Source organism: Chrysemys picta, chromosome 20 (assembly GCF_011386835.1).
Source record: "Chrysemys picta bellii isolate R12L10 chromosome 20, ASM1138683v2, whole genome shotgun sequence".
NCBI lineage: Eukaryota > Metazoa > Chordata > Testudines > Emydidae > Chrysemys > Chrysemys picta.
The window spans coordinates 13,855,532-13,879,214 of record NC_088810.1 but is presented as its reverse complement, the minus strand read 5'-3'; the positions used below and the strand labels follow the sequence as shown (position 1 = coordinate 13,879,214).

The following is a 23,683-nucleotide window of genomic DNA, read 5'->3' as shown; positions in this document are numbered from 1 at the left end:
GGTTAGGGGTGGGTGGAAGTGCTGAGCTATCAGTAGCAGTGCGGCGCGCCCCTGCTCACCTGGGGCCACCCTGCACCTCTTGGGCTGGTGGCCATGGCATCCACCTGTATGGGGTCTCCCTCCCAGCCAGGCTCCACTCCAGCCACAGCAGGCATCAGGTGACCCAAGGGGGGCTGGTGGGTGCAGTGGTGGATTGGGGGAAGGAAAAGCCCTGACCCCAGCAGAAGCCCAGACCCTGGCAGGAGCCCCACTGGGCGGGGAGGAATAGCCTTGACCCCGGCAGGAGCCCCGCTGTGGGGGGGCGGGGGGAGGAGGAAGAGTCCTGCTGAGGTGAGAGGAGGAGTGGGGGGAGGAAAAGCCCTGACCCCATCTGGAGCCGCGCTGGAGGCAGGGAGGAAAAGACATGACCCCAGCAGGAGCCCCACTGGAGAGCCGAGGGAACCAAGGGAGGACATGCAAGCCAGGTTTGGGAGTTTGGTAGAGAACGGTGTATTTTGTGTGCTGATAAGTTAGGAGCAGTGCTGCTTTCGAGTCCTGTGCCGAGTGCATGCGTGTTCTGGGCTCCCCCTGCTCGCAGGCCCCCTGACAGAGGTCAGCTGGCACCCAGCGGGCTCACACCTTCAGTGGGATCCTGGGAGAGGGTGTGTTTAAGCTCGGGGGCAGCTTGAGGGGTCAGCACAGGTTCTAGGGCAGAGGTACTCAAACTATGGGGCACGCCTTCCTAGGGGGACATGGAGGAACGTTCCGGGGGCGCAGCGGGCCAGGCTAGCCCTGGCCAACCCCCCTCTCCGCTCTGCTCCAGCCCTGTCCCCAGCCACAGACCCAGCCCCCAGCCCCGCACCTGACCCTATCCCCAGCCTTGGCCCCTGGCTGTGGCTCTGGACCCAGACCCACCCGCAGCTGCAGCCCCAGCTTTAGCCCTCTTACACCTGTCAGTATCCATTCCCCCACTTCCCCTGGGAGCCTTGGCCCCGCTCCTGGCCCTGGCAAGGGGCGGGGGAGCATGACCATGGGGACAGGGGGAGCGTGAGCCTCAAAAGTTTGGGGACCACTGTTCTAGGGGCTGGGCAGGGGGCTGCATGGTCAGAGCTCTCCGGATGGGTTGCTGAATAGAGGCTATGTGCCCCGAGCCTGTGCCCAGGAACCACAGTGTCTGAGCTATGTTCAGACTCTGCAGGCTCAAAAGACCTGGGACAGCAGGAGAGGCTGGGAGGGGGCAGGAGAGGGGTGCTTGACTGGACCAACCCCACGGACGGACGCACTGCCAGGGGATGGAACTGATTGCAGATCAAACTTCTCCCACCTCATCCTCTGCCAACACCCCTCACCAGCCTGCCCTCGGGGACCCACTCCGGGCAGAGAAGAGAAGGCCTGACTGTGCCACTCGGCTGAGGCTGCTAAGGACAGGCGATTAGCACAAGTGGGGTTGGAGCTTTTGAGATGGGGACCACGTCCTGCAGGATTGCCACACGAGGATCAGACGCAGCCACCTCGGGGAGGGAGGGCAGCAGCCAGTAAGTGTGTGTGGTACTTGGGGAAAGGGAGATTGAATCAATGCCACTAAGGCCTTGTCTACACTAAGAGTTTAGGTCGAATTTAGCAGCATTAAATCGAATTAAGCCTGGACACATCCACACGACGAAGCCTTTTTTTTCGACTTAAAGGGCCCTTTAAACCGGTTTCTTTACTCAACCTCCAACAAGGGGATTAGCGCTAAAATTGGCCTTTGCAGGTCGGATTTGGGGTAGTGTGGACAGAATTCGACATTATTGGCCTCCGGGAGCTATCCCACAGTGCTTCATTGTGACCGCTCTAGACAGCACTCTCAACTCAGATGCACTGACCAGGTAGACAGGAAAAGCCCGCGAACTTTTGAATTTCATTTCCTGTTTGCCCAGCGTGGAGAGCACAGGTGACCACACAGAGCTCATCAGCACAGGTAACCATGATGGAGTCCCAGGATCGCAAAAGAGCTCCAGCATGGACAGAACGGGAGGTACGGGATCTGCTCGCCATATGGGGAGATGAATCAGTGCTAGCTGAACTCCGTAGCAGTAAACGAAATGGCAAAATATTAGTAAAAGTCTCAAAGGCCATGAAGGACAGAGGCCATAACAGGGCCGCACAGCAGTGCCGCGTGAAAATTAAGGAGCTAAGGCAAACCTACCACAAAGCCAGAGAGGCAAACGGAAGGTCCAGGGCAGAGCCGCAAACATGCTGCTTCTACGTGGAGCTGCATGCCATGCTAGGGGGTGCAGCCACCACTACCCCAACGTGTGCTTTGACTCCATCAATGGAGAATCACGCAACAGAGAAGCGGGTTCGGGGTATGAGGAAGATGATGATGAAGACAATGAAGATAGCTCACAGCAAGGAAGCGGAGAAACCGGTTTCCCCAACAGATAATATGTTTATCACCCTGGATCTGGAACCAGTAACCCCCGAACTCACCCAAGGTGTGCTCCCAGACCCTGAGGGCACACAAGGGACCTCTGGTGAGTGTACCTTTGTAAATATTACACATGGTTTAAAAGCAAGCGTGTTTAATGATTAATGATTAATTTGCCCTGGCAATCGCGGCCAGTACAGCTACTGGAAAAGTCTGTTAACGTGTATGGGGATGGAGCGGAAATCCTCCAGGGACATCTCCAGAAAGCTCTCCTTCATGTACTCCCAAAGCCTTTGCAAAAGGTTTCTGGGGAGGGCTGCCTTATCCCGTCCGCCATGGTAGGACACTTTACCACGCCAGGCCAGTAGCACGTAGTCGGGAATCATTGCATAACAAAGCATGGCAGCATATGGTCCCGGTGTTTGCTGACATGCAGACAATATCCATTCCTTATCTCTCTTTGTTATCCTCAGGCGAGTGATATCATTCACGGTCACCTGGTTGAAATGGGGTGATTTTATTAAGGGGACATTCAGAGGTGCCCGTTCCTGCTCGGCTGAACAGAAATGTTCCCCGCTGTTAGCCACGTGGTGGGGGGGAGGGGTGAAGTGATCATCCCCGAGAATTGGGTGTGTGTGTGGGGGTAGTTGGGTTTGTGCTGCATGTTAACCCGGAAACCGCAGCCCCTCCTTTTACATTGCAAACGCATTTTAAATGGCCAATGCAACGGGTGCTTGGTATGGGAAATGAGGGCGCTACTGTTTGAAACCATTCCAACATGTTAAGAAGGTTAAAAAAGCCAAAAGATTGTGGCTTACCATGGCTGCCTGCAAGCCGAAATCTGTTGCCTGGCACTGCGTGAGTGATCTCTCACACCAAACCGGCAGGCCCTCAATATAAGAGGAAAAATGCGACCTTGTAACGAAAGCACATGTGCTGTGTAATGTGAACAGCAAAATTTAACGTGAAAGAGTGTACCCATTGTTCTCTAAAATGTGTCTTTTTTAACCACCTCTCCCTTCTCCTCCACCAGCTGCAAATGTTTCTCCTTCACAGAGGCTAGTGAAGATTAGAAGGAGAAAACGGCGGACTTGGGATGATATGTTCTCGGAGCTCCAGATGTCCTCCCATGCTGACAGAGCACAGCAGAATGCGTGGAGGCAGTCAATGTCAGAGTGCAAAAAAGCACAATATAAACGAGAGGAGAGGTGGCGGGCTGAATCACGGGCTGAAGAGAGAAAGTGGCGGGCTGAAGAGGATAGTTGGCGTCAGCTTGCTGACAGAAGGCAAGAGTCGATGCTCCGGCTGTTGGAGCATCAAACTGATATGCTCCAGCGTATGGTTGAGCTGCAGGAAAGGCAGCAGGAGCAGAGACCACCGCTACAGCCCCTGTGTAACCAACAGCCCTCCTCCCCAAGTTCTATAGCCTCCTCACCCAGACGCCCAAGAACACGGTGGGGGGGCCTCCGGCTGCCCAGTCACTCCACCCCAGATGATTGCCCGAGCATCAGAAGGCTGGCCTTCAATAAGTTTTAAAGTTTTAAACTGCAGTGTGTCCTTTTCCTTCCCTCCTCCCCAACCCCTCCCGGGCTACCTTGGCAGTTATCCCCCTAGTAAGGGATAAATTAATAAAGAATGCATGAATGTGAAGTAACAATGACTTTATTGCCTCTGCAAGCAGTGCTCGAAGGGGGGAGGGGACGGTGGTTAATTTCAGGGAAGTAAAGTGAACCGGGGGGGTGGGGGCAGAGGGTTCATCAAGGAGAAGCAAACAGAAGTTTCACACCGTAGCCTGGCCAGTCACAAAACTCGTTTTCAAAGCTTCTCTGATGCACAACGCACCCTGCTGTATTCTTCTAACCGCCCTGGTATCTGGCTGCGCGTAATCAGCGGCCAGGCGATTTGCCTCAATCTCCCACCCCGCCATAAATGTCTCCCTCTTACTCTCACAGATATTGTGGAGCGCACAACAAGCAGCAATAACAATTGGAATATTGTCTTCGCTGAGGTCTCTCCGAGTCAGTAAACTGCGCCAGCACGCTTTTAAACATCCAAATGCACATTCCTCCACCATTCGGCACTTGCTCAGCCTATAGTTGAACTGGTCCTGACTACTGTCTGGGCTGCCTGTGTACGGCTTCATGAGCCATGACATTAAGAGGTAGGCTGGGTCCCCAAGGATAACAATAGGCATTTCAACATCCCCAATGGTTATTTTCTGGTCCGGGAAGAAAGTCCCTTTCTCCAGCTTTTGAAACAGACCAGAGTACCTGAAGACGCGAGCATCATGTACCTTTCCCGGCCATCCCACGTTGATGTTAATGAAATGTCCCTTGTGATCCACCAGGGCTTGCAGCAGCATTGAAAAGTACCCCTTGCGGTTTATGTACTCGGTGGCTTGGTGCTCCAGTGACAAGATAGGGATATGGGTTCCATCTATCGCCCCACCACAGTTTGGGAATTCCATTGCAGCAAAGCCATCCACTATGACCTGCACGTTTCCCAGAGTCACTACCCTTGATATCAGCAGGTCTTTGATTGCGTTGACTACTTGGATCACAGCAGCCCCCACAGTAGATTTGCCCACTCCAAATTGATTCCCGACTGACCGGTAGCTGTCTGGCATTGCAAGCTTCCACAGGGCTATCGCCACTCGCTTCTCAACTGTGAGGGCTGCTCTCATCCTGGTATTCTGGCACTTCAGGGCAGGGGAAAGCAAGTCACAAAGTTCCATGAAAGTGCCCTTACGCATGCAAAAGTTTCGCAGCCACTGGGAATAGTCCCACACCTGCAACACGATGCGGTCCCACCAGTCTGTGCTTGTTTCCCAGGCCCAGAATCGGCGTTCCATGCCATGAACCTGCCCCAGTAACACCATGATTTGCACATTGCTGGGGCCTGTGCCTTGTGAGAGATCTATGTCCATGTCAATTTCCTCATTACTCTCGTCGCCGTGCTGCAATCGCTGCAATCGCCTCCTCGCCTGGTTTTGCTTTGGCATGTTCTGGCTCTGCATATACTCCAGGACAATACGCGTGGTGTTCATAGTGCTCATAATTGCCGCGGTAATCTGAGCGGGCTCCATGATCCCAGTGCTATGGCGTCTGGTCTGAAAAAAGGCGCGAAACTATTGTCTGATGGAGGGAGGGAGGGGCGAGTGACAACATGGCTTACAGGTATAGGGAATTAAAATCAACAAAGGTGGCTGTGCATCAGGGAGAAACACAAACAACTGTCACACAGAATGGCCCCCCCAAAGATTGAACTCAAAACCCTGGGTTTAACAGGCCGTTGATTTCACGGAGGGAGGGGGAAGCAAATGAATACAGAACAAATCTGGTCCATCTATTTTTTATATCTTAAGCTGGCAGCAGACGGTGCAGCATGACTGATAGCCATCAACATCTTCTGGGTGCTTGGCAGAAAATGCTGTATTATGACTGCTAGCCATTATCGTCAAGATGGTTCAATAGGACTGCCGGCAGGACTGAGTCTCCAGGAGACAAAACATGTCTGCCCAGGTGCCTCTGACCGAACTCACTGAGGAGTACGATGATGACGGATACCACTCATAATACACCATCCACTGCCGAAAGGCAATTAGCTGCAGCTGTGTATCAATGCAGTACTACGTCTGCCAGCACCCAGATGACATATGGTGATGGTGAGCTGAGCTGAGCTGAGCTGAGCGGGCTCCATGCTTGCTGTGGTATGTTGTCTTCACAGGTAACCCAGGTAAAAAGGCGCGAATCAATTGTCTGCCGTTGCTCTGACGGAGGGGGAGGGGCCTGACAACATGTACCCAGAACCCCCCGTGACACTGTTTTTGCATCATCAGGCATTGGGATCTCAACCCAGAATTCCAATGGGCGGCGGAGACTGCGGGAACTGTGGGATAGCTACCCACAGTGCAACGCTCCGGAAGTTGACGCTAGCCTCGGTACTGTGGACGCGGTCCGCCGACTTAATGCACTTAGAGCATTTTATGTGGGGACACACACAATCGACTTTATAAAACCAATTTCTATAAAACCAGTTTCTATAAATTCAACCTAATTTCGTAGTGTAGACATACACTAAGGCAAACCCTGTAGTCCTACAAACACATCTCCCAGGGGAAGCAGATGCCAACCGAGGTTTGTAAGGAGTGTGTCTGCCTTAGGAAGAGATTGGGCTAAATGTGCCCAAAAGGCTGAGTGTCTCTCTCTGTGTTTCTGAATCCCCTTCCCCCGGCCACAGATATTAACAGGCCAAGTTAATACTGACTCCACTTGACAGCATTTCTCTCTTGCTTTGTCTGCCTGGATGGATCTGTGATGAAATGAGGATTTTCTGGAATATTTTTATGAGTTTCCCTCTGTACTTTCCCCCGGGGGTTGGAGAAGGGTTAAGTTTGCTTTGGGCCGGCACAGGAGATGTGAGGTGTGGCGGTCACCTTTTAGTCTGGGGCGCAATGGATGGGCTGCTAAGGAGCTGGCTGGAACCAGCTGACAGCGACTCCTTATCAGCATCCCAGCCACCGGCTCGGTCCCCTGCCACCTCTCAGCAGGGAAGCTGCGCACCGACTCCAACAAGAGCGGGCATCTGGAGAGGCTGGCTGCTCCCACCTGGGACTGTCAGAGAAGGACAGAGCCTAAGATGGAGCCGGTCCCGCTTGGCTGAGGCCTGCTCTGGCTTGGCCAGCTGGAGGATGCTTTAAGGAGTTTAAGCATCATTTCTCCAGGCTAAGCTCGGGACTCTTCAGCCTATGTGAGTTTTACTGTTTTGCATGAATGCTGTGTGTGCCTGAGTTTCCCTGTGTGCTTCACCAATACCTCGGTGGTGGGAATAGGGGTGTGTGACTTTGGCTGAGACCTCTGGGGCAGGTGAGGCTGCTCCAGCTGCCTGCACGTATGCTATGATGCTGCACTGGCAAAATTCATCATAACGTGTGCCATACGAGAAACCTTCACCGCACACTCAGCAAATGTGTGCTTAACAGGTGAAGGGTCCACGTTACTGGAGGAGGTGGAAAATGTTTGGAGTGAAACGAGGCTGGAATTAAGATTTAGCTTGACAGTAACAGCAGCATTTTGCACAGGACAGTTGAAAAGCAGCTGGAAACCTCGTAGGATGCCCGTTGAATGATGGGATTGAGAAACTTGCATCATGTGACACTGAACCTGCCCTGATGATGCATTGCAAACCCTTCCCCAAACATCTGGTGTGGAAATGCAACAGTGATATAATTACAGCGGTGACTGTACGTCGACGTAACTTAAATTAATTTAACTTTGTAGCATAGACATAGCCGTAGGTGCCATACTCACAGTGATTGCAATAGGAGTTAGGTGCCTAAGGAGTTCTGAGAATCTGGGCCACAGTTTGTAAATGAGAAATGGAGCAGAAAGGAAAACCAGGAGGCTGGTATTATGATGCCGAATGACTTTAATGTGAAAAAGAAGAGAAGTACACAGGAAGAGACAGAAAGAATGCACAGTACAGTAGACAGGATATCTTTCCAGGGTTTCAAGAAGGTCTACAATGAATCACTGGCTCCAAGGTCATGCATTTCACACCAGATGTTCTTCTTTCTTCATTACAGCTGTTGACAATCAAGTCTGGTTTGCAACTATTTTAGGGTACTTGTTAGGTACTGAGGGGCTAATGCTAAATGGAAGGCAGAAATCTGGGGAGGGCATGTGATCCCGCATCTCCCCCACCCCCCATCACTTCTGGTTGCAGGCACGTTCGTGGACTCTCTTGATTACACTGATGGACCCCTAAGGTTCCCGGCCAATGGGAGTTGTGGAGGTGGCACTTGGGGCACAGGCAGCGCATGGAGACCCCTGCCCCACCCCACCCCCAGCATGGGGCCAGGGCAGGTAGGAAGCCTGCCTTAGCCCTACTGCGCCGCCGGATTTCTAGCAGCCTAAAATTTTGGGAGACTTCCAGCGAAATCAGGAGGGTTGGCAACCCTATGAAAGGTATTTAGGGTCCTAACTTCCACTGATTTCAATGGACCTAAATGAGCCAATGTGGCCTTTTGACACAAAAAGTAAAGGTTTAAAGCATGTTATAAAAACTAAAATGGTGCCTTACCTGTATTTCTTATTATAAATCTCTGAGCAGCTGAGAGACTGCAAATAAAATGTCAATTGGAAATGATTGTGGGAAGTGTGTTTTTATGGAACGCCCCATTATGGGGTATGGTGTCATATGACCAGGCCAGCGCAGATCTACTTGACTCCACCTCTTGCAAATCATATCAAAGCACAGTCCTACGCCTACAGCACTGAGGGCATTGTGGGTCCCTATCAGCACACCCCTTACACAAACACAAACAAATGCACAGTGCTTGTTAAAGGGGCGTACTCACTGGGATGGTAAGCAAAGTCTCCAAGGCCTCTGAAGAGTCATCGCTCAACTGCTGACAGATATATTGAAGAAACACAGATAAGGCACCATTTTCACTTTTATAACGTGCTTAAAACCTTTGCCTTGTGTTGTGTGTCAAGAGGCCTCCTTAGCTGATGCTCTTGAGCCACCAAAGTTTTGACTGGGTGCTACATTCCCTAGCCTGTGACTGTGACCAGTTTCTATCATCAGCACCTCTTGTTTACCCGAAGTGAGGTTCTTACCCACGAAAGCTTATGCTCCCAATACTTCTGTTAGTCTTAAAGGTGCCACAGGACCCTCTGTTGCTTTTTACAGATTCAGACTAACACGGCTACCCCTCTGATACTTGTTTACCCTTAGATATTTCTACTTGCAACTTAGCTGTGATTTGGCCCTATGCACCCTGCCATTGGAATTATTCGGGGTCTCCTGATTAGGTTTTGGCATCTCAAACAACAGCTGAGTCCAAGAGCTGTCCTCATGATCACATTCATCATCCATTACCATGGTTGTGTGGCTCTCATTGCATGGTTCTAGGGTCTCAGACATCGGTTGCACCAACCATATAGTTGTGTATTGGGTTTTTACAACCTTGCCCATGTAACATCTCTTCGTAAGCCATTTGATTACAGGTGGTGGCAAGGAAAGATTGAAGGGTCTTTTCAGCAGCTCCACCTTTACTCAGCAAACCTTTTCAAATGGCGCATCCTCATTCATACCCTGGTCATGCACTACTGTTTAGCCAATCTTTTGAGGGCAGCACATCAAAACCCTCTTGGTTTAATGCCTTTCCTTTTGCTATCAGGATTTATTTTTCATAAACCATGTTGACTGGCATTTATAATATTACCATCCAGTGACCAGTCCTCTTCGTTATTTACCCCGCCACCAATCTTTGAGTCATCTGCAAACTTCATCAGTGATGATTTTCTGTTTTCTGTGAGGTCACTGATAAAAATGTTAAATAGCAAAGGGCCAAGAACTGATCCCTGCAAGACCCCACTAGAAACACACCTGCTCCATGATGATCCCCATTTATAATCACATTCTTAGACAATTTTTAATCCATCTAATGTGTGCCATGGTAATTTTGTATCAGGCTAGTTTTTTAATCAAAATGTCGTGCAGTACCAAGTCAAACGCCCTACAGAACTCTAAGTATCTAAAGTCAACACTATTATTTTTACCTACCACCTTGTAATCTCATCCAAAAATGATATCAGGTTAGTTTGACAGAATCTATTTCCCACAAATCCATGTTGATTGGCATTAACTACACTACCCTCCTTTAAGTCAGCATGGATTCACGAAGGGGAAGTCATGCCTGACTAACCTAATTGCCTTCTATGATGAGATAACTGGCTCTGTGGATGAGGGGAAAGCAGTGGATGTGTTATTCCTTGACTTTAGCAAAGCTTTTGATACGGTCTCCCACAGTATTCTTGCCCCCAAGTTAAAGAAGTATGGGCTGGATGAATGGACTGTAAGGTGGATAGAAAGCTGGCTAGATCGTCGGGCTCAACGGGTAGTGATCAATGGCTCCATGTCTAGTTGGCAGCCGGTTTCAAGCGGAGTGCCCCAAAGGTCGGTCCTGGGGCCGGTTTTGTTTAATATCTTTATTAATGATCTGGAGGATGGTGTGGACTGCACTCTCAGCAAGTTTGCAGATGACACTAAACTAGGAGGCGTGGTAGATACACTAGAGGATAGGGATCGGATACAGAGGGACCTAGACAAATTAGAGGATTGGGCCGAAAAAAACCTGATGAGGTTCAACAAGGACAAGTGCAGAGTCCTGCACTTAGGACGGAAGAATCCCATGCACTGCTACAGACTAGGGACCGAATGGCTAGGTAGCAGTTCTGCAGAAAAGGACCTAGGGGTCACAGTGGACGAGAAGCTGGATATGAGTCAACAGTGTGCTCTTGTTGCCAAGAAGGCTAACGGCATTTTGGGCTGTATAAGTAGGGGCATTGCCAGCAGATCGAGGAACGTGATCATTCCCCTTTATTCGACATTGGAGAGGCTTCATCTGGAATACTGTGTCCAGTTTTGGGCCCCACAGTACAAGAAGGATGTGGAAAAATTGGAAAGAGTCCAACGGAGGGCAACAAAAATGATTAGGGGTCTGGAGCACATGACTTATGAGGAGAGGCTGAGGGAACTGGGATTGTTTAGTCTGCAGAAGAGAAGAATGAGGGGGGATTTGATAGCAGCCTTCAACTACCTGAAGGGGGGTTCCAAAGAGGATGGAGCTCGGCTGTTCTCAGTGGCGGCAGATGACAGAACAAGGAGCAATGGTCTCAAGTTGCAGTGGGGGAGGTCCAGGTTGGATATTAGGAAAAACTATTTCACTAGGAGGGTGGTGAAACACTGGAATGCGTTACCTAGGGAGGTGGTGGAGTCTCCTTCCTTGGAGGTTTTTAAGGCCCGGCTTGACAAAGCCCTGGCTGGGATGATTTAGTTGGGAATTGGTCCTGCTTTGAGCAGGGGGTTGGACTAGATGACCTCTTGAGGTCCCTTCCAACCCTCATATTCTATGATTCTATTCTATGATTCTATGAATTCTTTCTCAATCAAGTCCTGTATCAGACGTTCCATTATTTTGCCTGTAGCTGATGTCCGTCTCATTGGTCTATAATTGCAAAGGTTGTCCTGCATAGCCTTTTCAAATATTGGCACATTTGCTTTCTTCCAGTCCTCTGGAATGTCCCTAGTGTTCCAAAAGCTACTGAAAAGCAGCATTAACTGTCTAGAAAGTTCCTCAGCTAGGTGTTTTGTCAGGTGTTTTTGAATATATCACATATAACTGCCCAAATCATAGAATCATAGAATATTAGGGTTGGAAGAGACCTCAAGAGGTCTTCTAGCCCAATCCCCCAAAAATATGCTTAAGGCAGTAGAATCAAGTGTCTAATTTAGGGCTTGAATTTACAACCCTTAGATTAAGAATCTCACACTCTACTGACTGAGCTAGCTAGCATATACCATTTTACAATACATGTAATACTGAACCGTTCAGCATTTTACTGTCAACTCATTACTGGGAGCATTGCAAACCTTTGGTCACACTTTCAAACATGCAGCTTCAAATCTGGGTGGAGATTTTTGTAATTTGTCTTTTATACGTAGTTCTAATTCTTTTCCATAAATCTTACATGTGTTTCCATAAATCTTACACAGTTTAAAAAAATCACACAACGTACATAATGAACAGATACTTTCTGGTCACATTCAGTTACAGTTACTGAAGATACACTCATATTCAACAAGTGCTATGAAAGAGTGTGTGTGTGCGTGAGTGTGTGCGCACGCATGTTTGTGTGTGTGAATATACGTGTATGCATGGAATGTTGCAATCCTTTTCCAGGTCTACCACACAACTTCTAACAGTGGATTCCAGGCCCCTGAACTTCCAAGCAGTTTCTGAACATGCTGAAGACAATTTGTACTTTATACTCAGATAAACTTCTCTTTTGAAAGTCTTGAGAGTGGTAACAGGTACCTATGTAGGTAGAGCGAGGGCCAGATTGCCAGGGACTCTGCAGCTACAGCTGGACCTGCATTTTCGTAAAGGCTCCATTCTCAGTTAGACACCTAAATAAGGGCCAGATACTCAAGAATTCTCAGCACCCAACATAGCTTGTTTTCACTGGGAAAAAAGTGCTCTTAACTTGATAGGTATTTTCTAGTTCAAGCCGGAACCATTTTGGGGACAGTTTTTTGGCCTGTGTTATCCTGGAGGCCAGGTGAGATGCTCTCAGTGGTCCACAGTCTTTAACCGGCTAACTCGGGTGAAGATGCCAAACTGCTGTGTCTTCTTGAGGGTTTTAACTCTAGTTCCTACATTAAGGTCAGAAGGGACCACTGAGATGCTCTCAGTGGTCCCTTCTGACCTTAGAATCTATGAATGTAGGAGCTAGAAGTAAAACCCTCACAAAGAAACGGCGGTTTGGCATCTTCACCCGAGTTAGCTGGTTAGTTAAAGACTATGGGAGGGCCAAGGGTTAGCTCAACTGGCCACCTCATGTGAAATGACAAACTGCCTTGCCTTCCCTACAGTTACACCTTGAGCCAGTCACCTCGAGTCAGCAAACTCTAGGTAAGGACATCCCTGTTTCTTTTTTTGCCAGTGAAGACAAGGCCTTCGAATGGGTTTCCTAGTGAGGTCTGAGTTCCCCGGAGGATGCTGTTGAGCAGAGGACTATTCAAGTCTATTCAGCAATGCTGATGAAAATTGTAGACAGATACAAGCAAATTCAGTAAAAAATGTCTGCTTGGTTTTTAAGGTGGGGGTCTGTGGGGAACTGAGAGAGAAACACGGTGCAAAGGGCAAGCGACTGCTCTGAGAGCTGGTTAATGGTTCTGTGGCCGAAAGCAAGTCTGTGCTGGGATCCTGACCCACAGTGACTCTCACAGTCACCCAGCTGTCAATGGAAGCTGGCAGCCCCCTGAGAAGTTCTCCAGAAGAAAAGAGAATGTGGGCTTTCTGCCTCGCCAGCAACAAAGAGAAAGGAGGGCTGCTCTCCCAAAAGGACACGCCTCTGCTCTGCACGCAGTGTCAATTCCTAGATAGGGGCCACTTCAGACTCTGAGGCGTCGAACAGCGGTTTCGCTCTTTGCCTCCCTAAGGAAGGGGAAAACAAATGTCATTCCCAAAAGTAGCAGAGCTTTCGGGGAGGGGTGTGTGTTAAATATATTTGTTCTCTGCCCAGTGACCATTCACACACAAACACACGAGGGGCGAGCACACCTTTGCATTTCTGTAGCACCTCGCAAGGCCTCACGGGCTAAAGACGTGCACTGCTGGTGTAATGAGGCAATGTCTGGGGAGCTGGGAGGCAGCAGACACCTGGCGCAGCAGAGCGGCAAGGGGAATTTTGGCCAAGATCGCGGGGGAAACTCTAACACTAACAGAGTCATGGGACGCACAATGTCTACACAGATAGGACAGGTGTTAAGGTCTCAGCCAAAAGACCCAACTGCCACGGGACTCGGCTCGTCTACCCAACTGGCTCACAACTGTCCCTACAGAGTCTCCCTAATGGAGATTCAATCAGACAGTAGTGGCATTCTCTCTCTGCTCCCTGTGAGCTTCAGCAAGGGAGCCAGCAGCCCCAGCAGACAAACAGCCCTTTAGCTTGGTTCCAAATGCGAGTTGAGTGGGGAACCAGCGGGAATATTTCCAAATGGCCATTACACCACAGCTACAGGTCGTTGTCTGAAAGCAGCTGGAAGCCACCCCCTGAAACTCTCTCATAGGGACTATGGTGCAGCCGGTCCCTGCCTTCCAGTGGAGCCACTGGGTGGGGCTGGCCTGGCAGTCTAATGCTAGCACCTTATGGGGAGGAGGTTTGGGGCCATGGCTTGGTCACTGGGCCAGCCAGGCTGGCAAGGCTGTAGAGGCCACAATCCAGCCTGGTAGTAGAAGGCCCCTCACACTGGCCTTGTGACATCAGATTCCACTTGAGTGAAGAGGGGAAGGGAAGCCCTGTGCGTAGAGCTATGAAAATCAGATTCCCTGTTTGTGTCACAGCCCCTGAGCTGCCGGGGGCGGGAGTGGGGGTGGGAAGTTCCCACTTTCATTTCCTAAGGGGGAGATTTCCAAAGGCACATTAGGCTAATGCGGACTGAGCATCGAGCTCTCGTGTTGTCTCTGGAAACCTGCCCCCACAGGCAGAGCTGGTTTCTATGTGGGAGACAAGGACAGAGCAGCGCTGTGACACCCTACACCTCCCTCCCTTCCTATCCGTCTGCCTGGGGATTTGCACCATGCCCATCCCCGTGGTATCAGACTGCCCATCCCCCCACATTCTCCTGGCAGTGCATGCCCCTCCTGCAGGTGTGTACAGCTCACACAGGGGTTCTTCAGTGCTTGGCAGAGCAAGGTCAGTGAACAGTGATTCCTAAGATAGATGGCTCCTACCTGAGCGCTTCCAAGAGAGAAGGAGCCCGAAGACAGCCCCTGCCAGAACCAGGACAGAGAGGGGCAGAGCAATGAGCAGGATGTTCCTATAGTCGTACACGGCATCTTCCGAACCTGAGCAGGGAAGAGGAAGATGTCATGAGTGCTGTGGGCTCCGCTGGGCAGGGAACCCCTCCCTGGCCTAGTACGCACCGGCTCTGTAACTGTGCTGGCGCCGGGCACTGGGAACAGGAATCCCAGCCATCTGCTGCACCATAAAAGCCTCTCACACTCCATGAGCCATGACCAAGTGCGGGAGGAGAGTAACAGGGAAATTCAGACTGCCCAGCACTTCAGCCTGTCTGCACTTTAGCCTGCATTCCCAGCAGGGCCGGCTCTAGGTTTTTTGCCGCCCCAAGCAAAAAGAATTTTGGCTGCCTGCCATCCCAGCCCTGGGCTCCTCGCCGCACCCCCCTGCCGCCCCACCCTGGGCTCTCCCCCACCACCCGCACCCCCTGCCCTGGGCTCTCCCCCCCGACCCGCACCCCCCTGCCGCCCCAGCCTTGGGCTCCCCCTATCCCCCCACCGTTGCCCCACACACACACCTCCTGCAACCCCAGCCCTGGGCTCCCCCTACCCCCCCACCATTGCCCCACACACACACCTCCTGCCGCCCCAGCCCTGGGCTCCCCCCCCCCCGCCCTGCACCATCCTTCCGCCGCAGCCCTGGGTCACTGGTAACTCACTCCCAGGGAGGGTCATTCAGCAGGAATTTTGGGTGTGCACAGAACACAGACAGAATTGGTTCCCATATGGTTATAGAACTGCAGTAAAGTGGAACAATTTTCAGCTTGTGTGATTGGAGGATGTCTGGATGCATATTATAAGACTGTCCTACATAAACGAGGAAAAGTTGAGGTGCCTTTATTATTCTTTTGTTCCACTCTTTCTTTCTATGGGGAATTTGCCAATGCAATATCACTGTCTTCCTTTTAAACAAAACAAAAAAAGGGCAATGGCTGTTGAAAATAGCAATTCCAGTCCTAATAACCACTGGGAAACATTTCTTGCTCAATTTTATCCTACTTTTTCTACAGCAAGTTACAGTGGATCAGTATATTTGATTTGGGAGAAATGAAGTAACAGCAGCCCATTTGCAGGGGCTGGCTCTATAGGCAGGGAGCTAATCAAGGAACTACAGCTCCCAGGGCCCCCTGTTGGTTCTCAGCTCCCATGCTGGAGACTGCCGCCCCTGCAAATGGGCTGCCCCAAGCATGTGCTTGCTTTGTCGGTGCCTAGAGCCGCCCCTGATTCCCGGCCATCCCTGGTGCTGATCCGCAGCCTCCTGCTGCTCTGCCAGGACAGTCACTGAACCCGGCTAAAAGTAGCAGCAGCAGGAGAAGTCAGAGGAGAAGTATTCTCCGAACACCACCCCGCCTCCCCCACCTGCTGACGGTGCCAAGAGTGAGCTGAGGCAGCAGGAAACGCGGGGGAAGCTGAAGTTCCTCTGCGATCCAGAGTGGGGGAGGATTTCTTGCAGCTTAAGATTTGTGGAATTTCCTGGCCCTTCCATGGACTTTTCCTGTGTAATCTTGTCCTGTGTTTGCAACAGTCCAGGCCAAAGTCTACTCTCAGCTACACTGGTGAAAATGCAGAGTGAGGCCAATGACTGACTCTGGTTTGACAACCATGTAAACATGAGCAGAATGTGGCCCTTACTCATGCACTCCCTTTGGTTGTAATATCAGCTGCGGTACCGAGGTGCTGACATGGGCAGCCAACTCCCAACCTTTAAACTGAGCAATTGTGCAGGTAAACAAGAGCCCCCAGGTGGGGGTCTGACCAGGGCTTGGATCACTCAGAACACTCTAGATATGACTGTAGTTTTAGACTCTCTGGTTGATAATCCTCAGTGAAGATTCACCAGCCAGGGAGCGTGACTCCCTCTCCACCTCATCCACCTTCACATGGTGGCAAATCTGATATCAAAAGTAAATGCCCGCCCACAAAATCCATCTCCCGGGCACTGTCTTCTGGCTGCAGACAGCTGGGCTATTGGCTCATTCCAAGTGGCTGGGCACTGGGCTGGGCATGGGAGCTGGGTGAAACATGACATACCTGCTTCCCTCTGGCAGTGTTCCCAGGGTGCGATGGTAGCTGATTCCCGACTGACAGCGTTGGCTGCAGTACAGGTGTAGGACACCTGCCTATCCAATGGGTCCAGCTTAGCCCATAGGACCAGGCCAGCCTCAAAGAGAGAGTGCTTGTCCATGCTCAGCACCTCGCCATCCGTCCTGTCCCAGCTGTAGGTTACGTTGGTGCCACCAGCCGCCACACAGGTCAGGAACACCTCACAGACCCTCGCAGAGCCACTGCGGCTGCTCTCCGATGTGAACACCTGCAGTGTCAGCCGGGAAACCACTTCTGGACACAGAGCAGACAGAACAGCAGAGGGGTCAAAGCCAGTAATCTCCCCCTGGCTGGATACTTAAACCCCACCTCCCCAGGGGACTACCTGGTATTAGCACATGAATACACCCATTTGCACTTCTTCACCAGATCTACCCCTAGAAACACCGGGCTCTGTCTGGAGGTTTGATGCTGCTCTCCCACTGGGCAGGGCTTTCCAACTTCAGCCCTAATAGCCCCACGTGTATGTGTGGAGAGGGGCACGGGGGTATGAGGCTGTGACAGCCAGTGAGGGCAGCTTCATCCACTGCCCATCTCATAGGGTCCCTCGTCATCTAGAGCCAAAGGGCTGTGGTGTCAGCCTGGCAGGTGCTTTGTAAGAGCAGAAATAAAGGCAATTGGGAAGTCACAACCCCAAGTTCCCTACATGCTGCCTTGTGACTGTGACAGCATTTCCTGGTTAGCAGAAGGGCAGTGCTCCCCCGTCTCTGCCCTCTGGGACATGCCTAGTGGGAGCCCAGAATGAGGGCGATGGGACACACAGTCACCTCCCGGGGCAGGCTGGCTCTGGCTCCCCAGTTGGTGAGCCCCATAATGGCAATGGCTCTCGCCTTCCATAGTTATGCAGGGAGTGGACGGTGGACTACATGATCCCTTCTGGCCTTGTAACCTGTGGATCTCCGAGTTATACACTCTGCAGCAGAGGCTGGGCTAGGCCTCACACCACAGGCTAATGCCCCTTTGCCAGGCCAGCAGGACATTTGCCCCCAGAGCTTTGTATTAGAACATAAAAACCCAAGGAGTCTGGATAGGGTGGGTGCCTGCCTGGGAGCTCAGCTCAGCAGCCCCAGCTCTCTCACGGGGCCTCTGTCAGAGTCAGCTGCTGGGCCTGGCAGCCTGGAGGGACAGAGGTGGCGCCGGGTTGTTGCCTGCTGGTTCGGGTGAGACTGCACAGAGTGTTTGTCCATGGAGAATTTGGCCTTGCTCCAAGCATATCACCCTCTTGCCCTTAAGTGGCGAGGAAACAGGAGCCCAACCCGGCGTACCATAGACTGCCAGGTGCAGCACGCGCGTCTCCGTCTGTCCTCGTGTGTTCACCAGCAGGGCTGAGAAGGTGCCGCTATCTCCCAGTTCCACCGGACTGATCTCCAGGGTGAGGTTACCGTGGAGCCGGCTCCGCCCATAGAAACGGGATTGGTATAGGGTCTCCGCTGAGCCCCTGAAGTAGGTGGCCACTAGCTCTTCTGCTGGCGCCAGGTACCTCCAGATGGCATCCCTGACTTGGAACCCTGGGGGGACGTCGGCTCCCAAAGTCACGGCTCTCCCCACCACTCCTGTCACCTTCACGGTGGCACGGGCTGTGGCCGGTGGGGCTGGAACGAGGCAACAGGCAGACGCCTTCATGTTAGGGTTATGGGAGGAGCTGGGATAGAAGCAGCATATCTGAGGCCCCAGTGGCTCTCCTCTCCCCAAAGCAGCCTTCTCCTTGCTTCCCTGGGCATCTTTGGCATCTCCCTGGCTGAGCCTGGCTTGGCTGTGGTGGCCAGTGCAGAGTCCCCACAGCCTCTCCCATCCTTGTCTCTGGTGTCACCTTCCCAAACTCCCTCTTCCCCTACCTACAGGCTGCCCATCTGCGGTGCCCTGGGAAGGTGAGGCTGCCAGGACCAAAGGCATCCATGTCACAGGAGTGCTAGGGCCTTTTCCCCAGCAGGCACCCACTGGGAAGCTCACAGATGCCCAGGGGCCCTCCAGGCAAAAACAAGACCAGACTTTCCTAAGGCAAAAAAGAACCATCAAACAACAAACTTTGAATCACCCTCCCCATTCCCTGCCTCCAAACCGCACCCGTCCCACACCTCTCTGCTCTTTCTCCATCACAAAGAATCTAAAAAGAGCACAAGCCCCATTTAAAAATCTCTGTGCAGGTTGCCAGTTAAGAGCGAATGTCCCAGCAGTTGGAAGCAGGGTGGCTGCTACTATGGTGAGACAGGAACCAACAAAGCAGCCCCCAGCTTGCTCCAGATACAGCCTGCGATGTAGCAACAAGGGAATTTGCTGAAGTCAGATATTTAACTGACATATCCTTTTAAAGTTAAATGCTGCAAATTGAGACTCCCAATAAAAAGAAGGTCCAGGCCCGCACACAAACAAAATTTGACATTTCACAAAGATAAACTCTCTCCAGAACACTCCCACACCAGCATCAGCTTCCTCGCCACCACAATCAGCTTCAACAATGGAACCCTACAGACAACTGTATACAAGACACCCACGGATCACTGCACCTACCTTCACAGATCCAGTAACCACCCCAAACACACCAAGAAATCTGTTCTCTACAGCCAAGCCCTCAGATACCACAGAATATGCTCCAAGGAAAAAGTCCAGGATACACACCTTAACACGCTTAAAACTTCCTTCACCAAACAAGGACACTCCACCAGAGAAGTAGATCTTATTGTGGAATGGGCCACCCAAATACCCCAAGAGAGCCTGCTTCAATACAGAAATGAATCCCCTCCAACCACACACCTCTAGTTGTCACCTATCACACCACACTGGAACCCATATGGGGTATCACCAAACAATTACAGCCCATACTCGATGGGTATCACATCCTGAAATATTTTTTTCCTGAGCCCCCTCTTTGGGCCTTGAAGCACTCCCCCCCTCCCACGAACCTTACCAAGCTCATCATCAGAAGTAAGCTCCCCACAGACCAGAACCCACCAACTCAAAGCGGCACCAGACCCTGCCAGAACAACAGATGCAAAACCTGCAGACACAGCTCCACTGATCAACATCCCCCAAAACATACCTTTAAAGACCCCTTCCATGGGTCCTACACATGACTATCAAACAAAGGCCTGGTCCACACTAACCCCCCATGTCAAACTAAGGTACGCAAATTCAGCTATGTTATTAACGTAGCTGAATTCAAAGTACCTTAGTTCGAACTTACCGCGGGTCCAGACGCGGCAGGCAGGCTTCCCCGTCGATGCCGCGTACTCCTCTCGCCGAGCTGGACTACCGGCGTCGACGGTGAGCACTTCCAGGATCGATCTGGGATCGATTTATCGCGTCTAGACAAGACGCCATAAATCGATCCCAGAAGATCGATTGCTTACCGCCAGACCCGGAGGTAAGTGTAGACCTACCCTAAATGATAGTAGGAGAACACTTCAATCTCCCTGGACACTCAATAACAGATTTAAAAGTAGCCATCCTTCAACATAAAGACTTCAAAAACAGATTTAGAAGAGAAGCTGCTGAGCTACAGTTCATTTGCAAACTTAACACCATCAATTTTGGCTTGGACAGGGACTGGGAGTGGCTGGCTCACTAGAAAAGCAATTTTCCTTCTCTTGGTATTGACACCTCCTCAATTATTGGGAGTGGAGCACATCCACCCTGACTGAATTGGCCTTTATCACTGGTTCTCCACTTGTAAGGTAACTCCCTTCTCTTCATGTGCCAATATATATTTATGCCTCTATCTGTAATTTTCACTCCATGCCTCTGAAGAAGTGGGGTTTTTACCAACGAAAGCTTATGCCCAAATAAATCTGTTAGTCTTTAAGGGGCCACCGGACTCCTTGTTCTTTTTGTGGATACAGACTAACACGGCTAACCCCTGATACTTAAAACAAATGGTGTACCTCATCCAGTGCACTAAATGCCTCAGTAACCACTACGTGGGTGAAACCAGACAATCACTACACTCTCCAATGAACTCACACAGAAAAATGATAGAAGGCAAAAATACTTCACAAAGTGATCACTGCATGTCTGATTTCTCAGTCCTCAGCCTCAAAGGAAACCTGCACAACACCTTCAAAAGATGAGCCTAGGAACTTAAATTCATAACTTTGCTAGACACGGAAAATCATGGACTCTACAGAGATACTGGACTTGTGCTCTAATAAATTTGTTAGTCTCTAAGGTGCCACAAGTACTCCTGTTCTTTTTACTGGACTTGTGGCTTATTACAACAATCTGTAACCCACTAGCCTCCTCTGCAGCTTCCCCCACCCATGAGTGGAGAGGTGTTAAGGGGCCATTTCACCTTGAATGGTCTCTTGAAATGTGCTAAACAATCTGTTCCAGTTGTGTTTAGCTGTGACATTTTGAATAAATTTCCTAGACCTGCAGAAGAGCTCTGTGTAAGCTAGAAAGTCTGTCTCTCTCACCAACAGAAGTTGGTTTAATAAAAGAGATTACCTCACCCCTTGTCTCTCTAATATATTTTGTCAGGTTCTTGGAGCAGGGACTGTCCTTTTGTTCTGGGTACAGTGCCTAGCACCACAGTCCTGGTCCCTGGGTGGGGCTGCTAAGCACTATTACAACTAGTCATGAATCTGCAGCAACCCACAGAGAGCCATGTAAATCTGCACTGGCATACGTGTTCATATGGCTCACCCAGCTGCCCTGCAACACTGCTGGCTGCTCCCATGGGTGGAAGGAGCTGCTCCCCTCGCGCTGATACACACACAGGTCTGACGTGTTCCAGTGATGCTCACTTCTGTGGTGAGCCCTGTGGCTGAGTTAGCATCAGGGACTGGCTGAGAGCCAGATCTCCATCCACTCACTGGTTAAAGGTCAGTCTGCAGAGACTGCAGTAAGTAACAGCAGGGTGAGGAGGGGTTAGAACTCTTACCTTTGTGCAGGAGCAGAGCCAGCACCAGCCATGCCACCATCTCGCTGCTCCAGAGCCTGCTAGGGTGCTTTTTCTGGAGAAAATGAAAGCTCTTGTTGATGTCTGCAATGGGATTGCCTGATTTTCCCACAGGAAATCCCCTCTTCTCTGTCATCACTCAAACCCGCAGCTCAAAGCAGAAGTGAGAGGCTGTGCTCAGTCTGTAGTTCTCAGGAGCAGCTAATGGGCCCAAGACAGATGCTGGAGACTCTGGTCTTACACAACACCAGAGCAGTGGCTGGCCCCTCAGGGGAGGCAGGATAGGGCCAGACTATGCCTTGCAGGTACCAGGCCACATGGAGGCTGCATTGGCTGGGGAGGAGCACAATATAGCCCAAAATGTTTCCAGAGAAGATGCCAGTGGCCCATGGGTCCACGATTCACACTGCTAGTGATGAGACCAAAGCACCATGGCACAGCTAGGACCTCGGTGAACTCTGTCCTATTGAATGGTTTTTCCATGACCCAAGTATCTGGGTGCCTTCCAGCCGAGCATTAAGTAACATGATCCTGGCTTCCTAGAGGGAGAACTCTTTGTGCCAGGGCAGGGGTGCTTTGGGAGAGATTTGGGGGGAGGGGCTGTTTTTAAAGGTCCTGTTTCTTTCAGAGCAGGCCAGGCAGAGCCATACCACTGGCACAGGGAGTGGTGAGTCCATAATTCCTGGGGGAGTTTGCTCCACAGTCTGGGACTGGCCCCTGAGGAAGCCCTGTCTCCAGCACAGATGAGCTTTCCCTGCCGGCGGAGAATCCCATTGGACGGTAAGAACAGTAGCACAATGGAGCAGACTGCTTCGGGAGGTTGCGGAAGCTCCTCCACTGGAGGTTTTCAAAAGGAGGCTGGAGCCATCTATCTGGGATGATTTAGACACAACAAATCCTGCATCTTGGCAAGGGGTAGACTTGATGACCCTGGTGGTCCCTTCTAATCCTATGGTTCTATGGACCTGAGAAGCAGAGCTTCTTTTAGGTGCCTGAGCCCAGGCCATTGAGTGTCCCAAAAAACAGGGCTGAGACCTTGCACCTGGTCTGGTGAGGCACTACAGGTCCTGAACAGGGGTGCATAAGTTCCCAAGCAACCTTTGCCCCCTGGCTGCCACCCAGTGGCTTGTTAGCAACTAGTGGGCTGAGTGGCTAATGGAACCCTGGCCCAATAAAGGCACCACCCACATGAGTCCTGATTGGAGGAGCAACTGGCCATGCCGATTGGTCCAGCTGCACTATTTAAACCAGAAGGAGACACAGAAAGTTGTTTGTGCAAATGGATTAGTTCCTGGCTGGCTGCTTTGTTGCACCCTGCCTTTTTGACAGGCACCTGAGCCCTGCTCTGCTGACTTCTACCCAGATCCTGCCTTCCTGACCTGTTCCTGCCCCTTGGCTGTGACCACCAGGTCTGACTGCCCAAGCCCCAGTTGTGACATTTCTAACAGGAGTCTGTGTAGGGTCTGATGGGCTCATGGTAGCCTGTGTTCTTGAGGAGATGCACTGAGGCATTCTGTACTAGATGGAGTTTTCTAAGGGCTGAAGGCTTCATGCCCAGGTCTATTACACTGCTGTCATCCAGATGGGTGGTGATATAGGTGTGAATAACTGAGGCCAGGTGATTGTCTACCAGGAAGGCATGGAGTGGGCTTGCCAATTGGAGGTGGGAGAAAGCACTACTCATGGATGTTGCATTGTGTCATGTATTTCCCCTGCTTGGCCTTTACTAACTCCACAAATCTTATTGATTCTAGTGCAGCCCCTCCTGATTTACACCAGATTGCTTTGGAGTAATGTGAGTGTAATCAGGCTCTGAATGAGCTCTCCCCTGACATATAGTGATGGGCTGAGGAAGAGAACTTCAGGAGCTCACCTTAGAATCATAGAATATTAGGGTTGGAAGAGACCTCAGGAGGTTATCTAGTCC

At 51.1% G+C, this 23,683-nt stretch overlaps 1 protein-coding gene across 1 annotated transcript; it reads right to left on the bottom strand.

Annotated features, from left to right (window-relative positions):
- Positions 1–12,666: 12,666 nt before the first annotated feature.
- On the bottom strand, positions 12,667–22,038 carry SLAMF8 (SLAM family member 8). Its single transcript, XM_005310861.4, has 5 exons — positions 21,739–22,038; positions 18,128–18,454; positions 16,791–17,096; positions 14,694–14,807; positions 12,667–13,394 (listed from the first exon to the last, which is right to left on the bottom strand). Exons 1-5 carry the CDS (start codon positions 21,890–21,892, stop codon positions 13,336–13,338), a joined length of 960 nt encoding a protein of 319 aa, XP_005310918.2. The 5' UTR covers positions 21,893–22,038; the 3' UTR covers positions 12,667–13,335.
- Between the last annotated feature and the right edge of the window lie 1,645 nt (positions 22,039–23,683).

Bases quoted from the DNA above. Each gene is read 5' to 3' on its own strand.
- SLAMF8 (XM_005310861.4), bottom strand. From the start codon at position 21,892: ATGACAGAGAAGAGGGGATTTCCTGTGGGAAAATCAGGCAATCCCATT. The intron at 17,097-18,127 runs GTACGCCGGGTT...CTCTGTGTCCAG, and splicing joins GCTGCACCTGGCAGTCTATG to AAGTGGTTTCCCGGCTGACA. The intron at 14,808-16,790 runs GTATGTCATGTT...TTCCCTGCTCAG, and splicing joins ACACTGCCAGAGGGAAGCAG to GTTCGGAAGATGCCGTGTAC.